Source organism: Polypterus senegalus, chromosome 5 (assembly GCF_016835505.1).
Source record: "Polypterus senegalus isolate Bchr_013 chromosome 5, ASM1683550v1, whole genome shotgun sequence".
NCBI classification, from domain to species: domain Eukaryota; kingdom Metazoa; phylum Chordata; class Cladistia; order Polypteriformes; family Polypteridae; genus Polypterus; species Polypterus senegalus.
In genome coordinates, this window is record NC_053158.1 from 143,027,701 (window position 1) to 143,039,924 (window position 12,224).

The 12,224-nt window shown below is 42.6% G+C and overlaps 1 protein-coding gene across 1 annotated transcript in view; it reads left to right on the forward strand.

Annotated features, from left to right (window-relative positions):
* gmds (GDP-mannose 4,6-dehydratase) overlaps positions 1 to 12,224 on the forward strand; it is an 861,801-nt gene that overhangs the window by 726,409 nt on the left and 123,168 nt on the right. The window contains exon 8 of the mRNA XM_039753423.1: positions 9,269 to 9,387. Within this exon, the coding sequence (XP_039609357.1) occupies positions 9,269 to 9,387 (119 nt within the window). The remainder of the gene's footprint in view (positions 1 to 9,268; positions 9,388 to 12,224) is intronic.

The following is a 12,224-nucleotide window of genomic DNA, read 5'->3' on the forward strand; positions in this document are numbered from 1 at the left end:
GTCTAGATCTGAAATTATTTTACAGTAGCTATCCAGTGTCCCAAGATTTTCCTGTTAGTGTTTTGGCAGTTCTGTACATCTATTCATCCATTCATGTAGGAACTCACTTAATTGAGTGCAGGGTTATGGGGGGCCAAAGTCTGAGTCAATGCAGAAACCAACCCTAGGCAGGGCACTAGTCTATCTCAAGGCATACTCGCGTGATACTTCTAAATAATCCTACCATGGGCTCTTCATTGTAAGATTCCAAACTGTATGCAGTTGTCAGCTGGATGGTCTGAAGGTTGACATCATAACTTATGCAGAGATTATATTTAGATAAATGCTTTCCTTGAGACTAGCAGTTTTGTGGTTGATGGGACAATTATCAAATTAATCTTCTTCTTTTGTTTTAATCCTCCAGCCTGCATGATTCTAGCATGAGAGTGAAATGATTCCTGAAAATGACCTACCAAAAGCAAATATGTAATAATGTCTTGCAAGTCAGTTTTTTGTGTGGCAAGATTAGTAGAATCATTTATTTTATAGCTGTTTTTATTAACTGACAGTTGTCATAAATTATAGTCAAGGTGATACAGCTTTTGAATAGACATTATTGCAGGCTTCTAGCACTTCTTTTGTGTCACTCATTTCAGTTATACTGTATGTAAATCCTCCCTTAGTAAGACAACACATGCAAAGCATGTCAGTGCTGCTATCTATTTCTTGTATGTAAGTGACTGTTCATGTACCGTACTGAGTAATTTACATTAAGATACAGGATCTCTTGTCAAGAAGGTAAAAATGCAATTAAATAAACTCTGCCATAAAATAACAATTGATATTTCTGTAATAGTATGACATTATCGTCGGACTGCTGCTGGGATAGGCTTTGGTCCCCATGACCCTACAATTGGATTAAGCATATTTAACATGTTAGAAAATATATGCATGGTGTTAACATTGAGGAGCATTTGAGGGGTGTACAGGCTCTGAAGGCCTCAAAGGACTGAGTTCAGTCAGCAGGTTCTAGAACCTTCTCAGTATAGTACATTTCATGGTTGTAGGGGCCAAAGACATATCTCACCAGGATTGGCAAAAGGTGGAATATAAGCCTGGACAGGACTCTAGATCATCAATGACAAGTATCACACACACACACCATATTCACATGTACAGTGACAATTAGCAATTGTAAATTAACATGGCCTAAATTAAAAAATCATGTCATTAGTCCCTCCTGACTTGAGCATGTCAGGCCATACTAATTTTCATGAAAGGTGGCTTGCAAAGCTATTTAATTCTGACAAATGCTAAGGAATAACAAAAGGGAAAGGTAAACTTTATTACAGCAACTGACCATTATGGATATCCGAGGACTATGGCACCTGATCGTACATTATAGGAGGACCAGATTTTTAAAGCCCCAAATTGTAGCACATGCAGCCTGTAAGCCAATGCATAAAACCCATTCAATTTTTGTTCAATGCCTGCTTTATCTCACCATCATCAGAGAGGTATCAGGGGAAAAAAAACACTTTCACAAATGAACACCTGACATTCCACACAGTGCTTGAAGGTGGAAATAATAAATAAATGGCAGTACTGTCTGTTTTTGTGTGCTTTTTTGTGTGCTTCTTGGACATCCTCATGATGCTGTTCAAATTTAACACAAGTTCTTAATGAAGCTTTCCCCATCAGAGTTTAACTGCACTGTTCTATGAAATTCCATCGACCTGGGAACTGGGGTATGAGGAGTCCACCTTGGAGCTTTATACGTGCAGTTCTAAGTATATTGTGGATTTTTTTTCAGCAGAGAAGAGTTTTATTAGATGTGTAGCCTGTTTAAACTAGTACATTCTGATATTCGTCATGACGCCTAGCATGAAATCAGGACTGTCCCTGTCACCATGACATCTGGCCACCCTAGTAAATTATAGAGACAGTGACATAGTAAATAGTTATAATCTGCAGATAATGGATCTGTGAGCTTGTTTAGTGTGAGGTAAATAGTACTAACTAAATGTTTATTTGCTTTGTTCACAATGGCTTGAATGCCATTTCTTCTCCTTGCTTGCATTGTATACAGTTAGATTATTTAACTTACCTGTTATGACTTAAAGCATCAGGAGGAGGGTGATGGATGCAGAGGTTTCCCCGCTGGACTTACTGATAGAGGGTTTCCATCCTGTGTGTGCAGTCAGGCAGTGACAGCGACTTCCTACCTCATACACGCAGTCTAATGGTTAGTTATTAACTTGTTTTGGGGATCTTTTTGTGGTCAATAATGGCTATTGCAGGAGAAAATCTGTAAACTAGTATAATCACTGTCAAGGTGATATTGTAACCGCAAGTAATTTATAGTTGAAGTCACACAGAACATTTCTATGTTTTTAAAATTTGCAAATTCACCAATGCTTTTCAATGGGAGATTCTGAAATTTTAAAACTGTCTACAGCGCAATCTATTTTAAGATTTTCAACAAAAGTTGAATGTCACAACAAATTTCCTTGGAGAATAAGTGTGCCACATTTCAACATAATTGGTCCATAAGGGCTTGGGTTGTTTCATGTGACAGACAGACATGGGTATCGCAGTATATGGACATGCCTCAAAATGGGAAGATGGATATTTGAAGCTGTTCTCTCCTGGACCTGGCCTTATTTAATAATATAAACAAATTATTTTAAACTGAAATAAATATTTTTGTCACATCTGAAAGAAGTTAAACTTTTTGTCATTTTTGATGTATGTTCCAGTCATTGTGATCAATACAGTAGCATAACCTTCATAAGCAATCACTGCAAACAAGCAATTCCTGTAGCTCCCAACGAGACTTCAGCACCTGTCCATAGGTAATTTAACCCACTCTTCCTGTGCTCACTGCTCCAGCTATATCAAGTTTGAGGTGTGTCTTCTCCACACTGCATGTTGCAGTTCTTTCCATAGATGTTCAATACAATTCAAATCAGGGCTCATAGAAGACCACTATAGAATAATCTAATGCTTTGTTCTTAGCCATTCTTAGTTGCTTTTAACTGTGTGTTTTGGGTCATTATTCTGTTGGAGGATTCATGATTTGCGACTGAGACAGAGCTTTCTGACATTAGGCAGTAAGTTTTACTCCAGAATGCCTTGATAGTCCCATGCAGGTATACATGGGACAACTGCTTTTCATTTAATCACTTTTCAGAAGGCATAGAGCACTTTCTTAATCAGTTGTAAGGGTACTAGCAAATTTTCCATGTCTGTATATTCTATATCCCTACTTCTTTTCCATAATGCAACATCATCTGTATGTAATGATTTTTAAATATCCATCCATCCATTTTCCAACCCGCTGAATCTAAACACAGGGTCACGGGGGTCTGCTGGAGCCAATCCCAGCCAACACAGGGCACAAAGCAGGAACCAATTCCGGGCAGGGTGCCAACCCACCGCAGGACACACACAAACACACCAAGCACACACTAGGGACAATTTAGAATCGCCAATCCACCTAACCTGCATGTCTTTGGACCGTGGGAGGAAACCGGAGCGCCCGGAGAAAACCCACGCAGACATGGGGAGAACATGCAAGTTCACAGAGGGAGGACCCGGGAAGCGAACCCGGGTCTCCTAACTGCGAGGCAGCAGCGCTACCACTGCACCACCGTGCCGCCCGATTTTAAAATATCTGAGGTAATATTATCAAAGACATTATTAATCATGCGCTGCTCTGTCCTTCCTTCTCACCTCAGCATGAAGGCAGATAGGGGACCCAGCAGCTGCGACATCAGGCCAGCTGTGCCTCCTGCAGTTCTACCCACAAGACACAAAGAATGGCTTCACATTTAAAAACACATAACCCAAATAAGGCATGATAAATAAACACAATTAAAAGGATACAGAAACATGCAAAAAAATGAAATAAGTACAATAATAAACCAGAGAATGCACAATAAGCCAGGGAATAGACCCTTGCTGAAATATAACATAAATTTTGTTATTTGTATCTGTTCACAATATGATGATGTAGTTTAGTATGTTATGTATTGGTAGTTTTGGTAACATAATGATCTTTCCTTCTTCCCTTATTTTATCTTACTACCTTTTTGGTAATTTAATTCAAGTCAACAATTTTAAAATGACAGTTAGTGCCAGTCCTTGGTATATTGTTAGTTTTTTAAGAGGAACTTTGGTCCATGATACTTTTTTTTCTCAATGATGCTCACCATTTGCCATTTAAGAATGTAGCTCATTACCCCAGGTGTATTTGGATCCTTGGAATTTCTGGGAACTTCTAATGTAGTCAACCTTTATATTCTCTGAATGATGACATGTGGGGTTTCTCTGTCTCTCCAGTGGCCAGGTAGCTGTTCATTTCTGAGATGAGCTAATGGAACAATTCATACAAATAAATTTCCTCTAATAATGTTGCATTTTATTTTGATCCCTCGTCAGTCAGTGTACCAATGCTGTGATGACCTTTTTGTCTGTTGAAATGATGAAAACATTGGATCAAACATACTTTATGAAACATACTTTATAGGCCTGTAGTGGGTTACCAGCTGAGGCAGTTTCTGGTGGATGGTTAGCGAGAAACTTAAACCAACTCCTTTTCTCCAAATGATGATGATAAATTGTATTTGTAAGAGAGAACACACTCTTGAACTAATATTATTCATCCATCCATCCATCCATCCATCCTCTTCCGCTTATCCAAGGTTGGGTCGCGGGGGTAGCAGCTTAAGTAGAGAGGCCCAGACTTCCCTCTCCCCGGCCACTTCTTCCAGCTCTTCCGGGAGAATCCCAAAGGCGTTCCCAGGCCAGCCGGGAGACATAGTCCCTCCAGCGTGTCCTGGGTCTTCCCCGGGGGCTCCTCCCGGTTGGACGTGCCCGGAACACCTCACCAGGGAGGCGTCCAGGAGGCATCCTGATCAGATGCCCGAGCCACCTCATCTGACTCCTCTCGATGCGGAGGAGCAGCGGCTCTACTCTGAGCCCCTCCCGGATGACTGAGCTTCTCACCCTATCTTTAAGGGAAAGCCCAGACACCCTGCGGAGGAAACTCATTTCAGCCGCTTGTATTCGCGATCTCGTTCTTTCGGTCACTACCCATAGCTCATGACCATAGGTGAGGGTAGGAGCGTAGATCGACTGGTAAATTGAGAGCTTTGCCTTACGGCTCAGCTCATTTTTCACCACGACAGACTGATGCAGAGCCCGCATCACTGCGGATGCCGCACCGATCCGCCTGTCATCTCACGCCCATTCTTCCCTCACTCGTGAACAAGACCCGAGATACTTGAACTCCTCCACTTGGGGCAGGATCTCCCCCCCAACCCTGAGAGGGCACTCCACCCTTTTCCGGCTGAGGACCATGGTCTCGGATTTGGAGGTGCTGATTCTCATCCCAGCCGCTTCACACTCAGCTGCGAACCGATCCAGAGAGAGCTGAAGATCACGGCCTGATGAAGCAAACAGGACAACATCATCTGCAAAAGGCAGTGACCCAATCCTGAGTCCACCAAACCGACCCCTTCAACACCCTGGCTGCGCTTAGAAATTCTGTCCATAAAAGTTATGAACAGAATCGGTGACAAAGGGCAGCCCTGGCGGAGTCCAACTCTCACTGGAAACGGGCTCGACTTACTGCCGCAATGCGGACCAAGCTCTGACACCGGTTGTACAGAGACCGAACAGCTCTTATCAGGGGTCCGTACCCCATACTCCCGAGCACCCCCACAGGATTCCCGAGGGACACGGTCAATGCCTTTTCCAAGTCCACAAAACACATGTAGACCGGTGGGCAAACTCCCATGCACCCTCCAGGACTCTGCTAAGGGTGAAGAGCTGGTCCACTGTTCGCACCAGGACGAAAACCACACTGTTCCTCCTGAATCCGAGGTTCACTATCCGACGGACCCTCCTCTCCAGAACCCCGAATAGACTTTTCCAGGGAGGCTGAGGAGTGTGATCCCTCTATAGTTGGAACACACCCTCCGGTCCCCTTTTAAAGAGGGGACCACCACCCCGGTCTGCCAATCCAGAGGCACTGTCCCGATGTCCATGCGATGTTGCAGAGACGTGTCAACCAAGACAGTCCTACAACATCCAGAGCCTTAAGGAACTCCGGTATCTCATCCACCCCGGGCCCTGCCACCAAGGAGTTTTTGACCACCTCGGTGACTTCAGTCCCAGAGATGGGAGAGCCCACCTCAGAGTCCCCAGGCTCTGCTTCCTCATTGGAAGGCATGTTAGTGGGATTGAGGAGGTCTTGAAGTACTCCCCCACCACCCACAACGTCCGAGTCGAGGTCAGCAGCCACCATCCCCACCATATACGGTGTTGACACTGCACTGCTTCCCTCCTGAGACGCCGGACGGTGGACCAGAATCTCCTCGAAGCCGTCCAAAGTCGTTCTCCATGGCCTCTCAAACTCCTCCCATGCCCGAGTTTTTGCCTCAGCAACAACCGGCCGCTTCCGCTTGGCCTGCGGTACCTATCAGCTGCCTCCAGAGACCCACAGGACAAAAAGTCCTATAGGACTCCTTCTTCAGCTTGACGGCATCCCTCACCGCGGTGTCCACCAACGGGTTGGGGATTGCCGCGACAGGCACCGACCACCTTGCGGCCACAGCTCCGGTCAGCCGCCTCAACAATAGAGGCACGGAACATGGCCCATTCAGACTGAATGTCCCCACCTCCCTCGGGGCGGGTTGAAGTTCTGCCGAGGTGGGAGTTGAAGCTACTTCTGACAGGGGACTCTGCCAGCCGCTCCCAGCAGACCCTCACAACACGCTTGGGCCTACCAGGTCTGACCGCATCTTCCCCACCATCGGCCAACTCACCACCAGGTGGTGATCAGTTGACAGCTCGCCCCTCTCTTCACCCGAGTGTCCAAGACATATGGCCGCAAGTCCACGACACACCACAAAGTCGATCATCGACCTGAGGCCTAGGGTGTCCTGGTGCCAAGTGCACATATGAACACCCTTATGCTTGAACATGGTGTTCGTTATGGACAATCCATGACGAGCACAGAAGTCCAATAACAAAACACCGCTCGGGTTCAGATCGGGGCCATTCCTCCCAATCACGCCCTTCCAGGTCTCACTGTCATTGCCCACGGAGCATTGAAGTCTCCCAGCAAAACGAGGGAATCCCCAGAAGGTATGCCCTCTAGCAACCCTCCAGAGACTCCAAAAGGGTGGATACTCCAAACTGCTGTTCGGGCGCATACGCACAAACAACAGTCAGGACCCTTCCCCACCCGGCGGAGGAGGCCACCCTCTCGTCCACGGGGTAAACCCCAATGCACAGGCTCCAAGTCGGGGCAATAAGTATGCCCACACCTGCTCGGCGCCTCTCACCGGGCAACTCCAGAGTGGTAGAGAGTCCAGCCCCTCTCAAGGAGATTGGTTCCAGAGTCCAAGCTGTGCGTCGAGGTGAGTCCGACTATATCTAGCCGAACCTCTCACCTCGCGCACTAGCTCAGGCTCCTTCCCTTCAGAGAGGTGACATTCCACGCCCCAAGAGCCAGTTTCTGTAGCCGAGGATCAGACCGCCAAGGTCCCGCCTCGCCACCACCCAACTCACACTGCACCCAACCTCCTTGGCCCCTCCCATAGGTGGTGAGCCCATGGGAGGAGGACCCACGTTACCTCTTCGGCTGTGCCCGCCGAGCCCCATGGGTGCAGGCCCGCCACCAGGCGCCGCCATCGAGCCCCACCTCCAGGCCTGGCTCCAGAGGGGGCCCGTGACCAGCGTCGGGCAAGGGAAAACGTCGTCCACAGTTTTTATTCTTCATTGGAGGTTTGGAACCGTTCTTTGTCTCATCCCTCACCTAGGACCAGTTTGCCTTGGGTGGCCCTACCAGGGGCATAAAGCCCCGGACAACATAGCTCCTAGGATCATTGGGACACGCAAACCCCTCCACCACGATAAGGTGACGGCTCATAGAGGGGACTAATATTATTAGAATTCTAAATAATAAATATGGCATAGATATTGTAGAACATATTAAAATGTTTTCTAATTTGTAGACTTAATTAATTTCGCCCAATGCTGGTAATTTATCATGTCTTGCTTTTTCTTAGCCATATTTCTTAAAATGCATTGATTGACTCTCAAATGTAATTGCTGTACCAAATTACATGCTTTTTTTCTTATAGATACTTGGATTTCATAGTACTCTGTATTAATTCTTTATCTAAATGCAGTCAGAACATGGAAAAGCAGGCTTGTCTGATAAATAGTCACAGGAGAACTGCAGCTGAAGGTGCAGTTAAAGGAAAAACCTAAGCATAAACAAAATATACACCACTGAAGAACATCCTGTTTGCTGACCACCTTCCACACGTGCATGTAACAGGACTGGAATATCCTTCTCTGTCTTTTAACTCTGGCACTCTTTGCATGATGTCAGCACAACTGGTTTGCCATTCTCCCACTTAACTTTGCTATCTCAGACAACACACCAAAGATCACTTGTAAAGCAGATGTTGTCTTTACACATCACATATTAACTATTCATAAGTTGAATAGAATATTTTATGGCTAAAAAACCCAAAAAATAAAAGTAAAATAAATTAAATTTAAAATACGCCATCTCTGCACCCCATCCCATTCCCTGTATTGCTGAACCACTTTTGCTAGAGCCATCCTGCAAGTATTGAAATAAACCCCCTCTTTCAGTATTCATAAATGTTTATTCAAGTAATCATATGTATACGCATATTTTACACATGTAGCGACAGCATATAAATACTGTATCACTAATCGAGGGCAGTAGTCACCATTTTAACATTCATTTGAAATACATTATTTAAAGCAAGATTATGTAATATAAAAGGGAAATAAAATTTTGAAACTGAAACATATTGTTAAACATCAACAAAAGGATTTCAACATAATTTATTTTTTTTTATATTTTTCATTTTGTAATCATATAAGTTGTAAATCAAACAATAATATATTATTAATGTTTGCATACTGTATGAACATTTAATCATTTTTATTCCCTTTGGTTTGTCTGAATTTGTTTTCCTGTTCTACATAGAATAGTCTCAGGAAGGCGATCAGTGGAGTTATGGGCAATCTGCAGCTTCATTTTGCGGCCAGAAACTTATAAATAACCTTGTTCCAGACTGTTAGCATTGTACTTGATACTGGACGAGTCTATTGTTACTTGGTCCCCTGGTACAGAGACTGGATGTGGTCAGAGTGCACACAGAGGTCTCAGGTTATGGTTTGTGGAAGTTGCCAATATCCTTAGAGTTGCATGTGCTCTTTTCTTTTGCTGCAGGCTATGTGGCTGATGTTGCAGCAAGATGAGCCGGAAGACTTTGTTATAGCGACTGGGGAGGTACACAGTGTCCGGGAATTTGTAGAAAAAGCATTCAAGCATATTGGAAAGACAATTATGTAAGTACACCACTCTTTGACCTCCCTCTTCTTTCAGAATTTCAAGGGTTTGTCCTACTAAATAATTACTAACTAATGCTGTACTGGTGGTAATATGGCTACTTCGAAATATCATCAAATACTGTACAGTTTCACATGTTATCATGGCTTCTGTGTATAGTAAAAAATATATAATGACGTAACAAAATTGTTATTTATAAAAAAAAAAGTTAAATTATATTTTTAAGTTTTCTTAAAGCTGCATAGCATTTAAAAAAGAGCCATATACCTATTTTATTTTTCATTTACTTTATCTGCCTGTGTTGTTTCTGCTTTATTATTAGTGTTTCTTTCATAGTGTTTAACAGAATTAGTGCCTATTGTCATAATGCAGAAGCTTATTAAGCCTGCATCTCTTAATAGACCCTATGAGGTTCCTTTTTATTAAATAAATGAACAAAAAAGCAAAGTAAAAAGCCTGAATTAGCCTAAATAGACACCCCACTTCAGGGTGTTAATAAGAAATGCAATGATTTACTTCATGACATATAAGTACATACTAGAAAGAAATAGTTGTGTCATTTATTTAATATAAAATGTTTAAATCCTATATATTCTCGATTGCAATAGAAATTTGGCATTTTTCACCTTCAGATACAGATCCATAGAAAGCTGGATCACTAGTAAAAGATCAAAATTAACATCATATTTGTAATCACTGACCTTGAAATAGTCTAAAATGATTACCCAAGTACTTATGTTTGAAATTTGTCATTTTTCACCTTCCGGGAGTGGCCCTTTGGGGCCAAGGACCACCAGTAAGTAATCAGATATCCATTATATTTGTGATCAGCAACCTCAAATAGCATAAAACAGCACTCCACATGCCAATGTTACTTTTCAAAGTTTTGTGAAAAGAAGTAACTGACCCTTTGTATCCCATTAGGAGGCTGTGTCATTTCCTTCTGATTATTGTATTTGTATTTGTTCAATCTTTATCATTAGGGTATAATTTCCTGCACAGAATGTGTCTAAAATGGCTTTAAAATAAGAGTCTTTCAGGTCTAGAAAATTGGTTGGAACCTGAAAAACGTGTTACATACATAGACAGCAAGATGAGTCAAGCTGTATAACATATGTGGGATTTTTCTCATACCGGTGAGTTAGGAGGTGCTGGACCAAAAAAACTGAAATGATTTCAAAGTGCTCATGGGTAATATACAACTAACTGCCTGTGTACAATATATAAAAGCATATTTAAAGGAGTTATGTGTTAATTTTCTGTTGTCAGTGTTAAAATTACTAGTCAGTCAGGTGACCAGTTACTCAGTGTCATATGACTAGGAAGTAAACTGTTATTCCTTGTACTTACAAGGGAAATACAAATTTCCAAGTAGGAAATTTTGTGTGAGCCCCCTTTGAAGTGGTAGCTCCCAGTGGAACAATTTGTAGAAAACAATGCTACCTGAATTCGTTGAGTTGTGACCTCTCACTTTATTTCAGTATATAAAAGGAAAAATAATAACCTGTGTAACCAGAAATAGCATTTTTGTGGTTGAGTTATATTTAGAGTATTGCAATACATGTTTGGAATGTTTAATGTGTTTTTTTATTTTAATAAAATATTACTGTTTCTCTTTAATTTCTTTTGTACGTTCCAAGTAAAAAATCAGCAGTGATCTTGCATTTCTCCCAAAAGAGCAACAGGCTGGTCTGCCACAAAAAATCGTATTATCAGTTACAGGATCTGCTCAGCATATCATCATGTGGTCAAATTACCCATTACTCATAGGCTATACCAGTGTTTTTCAACCTTTCTGGTATCGCAACCACTTTTTCCCCATGTAAGTGTCTTTGTGACTCTGGTTGGTCCCATTTGTCAGAGCTGCCTCCACTTAGTGTGATCATCAAAGCGTGGTCCTCCTTGGTGTTTCAAGCAGGGAAAGATTGAGTGTGATGGTTGGAGCCAATGTGACTCACTATTATAAACAATAGCAATGCACGACCCACCATCAGCAGCACATGACCCAAATGTGGGTTGCAACCCAGTGGTTCAGAAATATTAGGCATAAGAGATATCCCGGCAACCAACAATGTTGTTTAGATTATACCTTAGCCTGCATCACTTTTATACATGAACTGTAATACAATGTATAATTAATGCCATGATTGGTGTTCTATATTTACCTGTTGTTTATTCCAGTTTTATTTACATTAATATAGTGTGCAAAACATCTATTGTGATAGCCATGTCTGTCTGTCCGCATAAATCAATTTTGCCTCAAAGGAAACAATTTTGTTGAAATGTGGCACTTATTTTTCAAGGAAATTTATTGATGCGGCTCAGTTGTTTTTGAGATACCTTGAACATACTGCACTGTTCCACTGTGGTTCCCTGAAAATAAGATCTACAACAAAAATAACCCCTAGCATGATTTTCAGGCTGCTCTGTAATATAAGCCCTACCCCAAAACTAAGCCCTAGTCAAGACCGTCAGCTGAAAAGTAAGGCGCCTAAGGCCCGGTTTATACTTCAAGCAATGTGACGCGTGTGCCTGAAACATCCATTAAATTCTGAGGACACCTTGCCACAATATCTATGAAATGGATTTTTAATGATTACATCCATCAATACGGGGATATGCCCATTCCAGCAGCATTGGAGCAAGACAGAAACAAAATCTCTAGACAGAGCATCAGCTCATTGTAAGGTGAACACAAGCGCACACACACTCACTGGCATCGTTGTAGCTTCACCAAATCCCCAAACCTTCATGTCTTTGGATGGAAAAACTGAGCACACTAAGGAAACCAACCAAGAAAACATGCAAACTCCAGGCAGGGATCACAAGGGACATG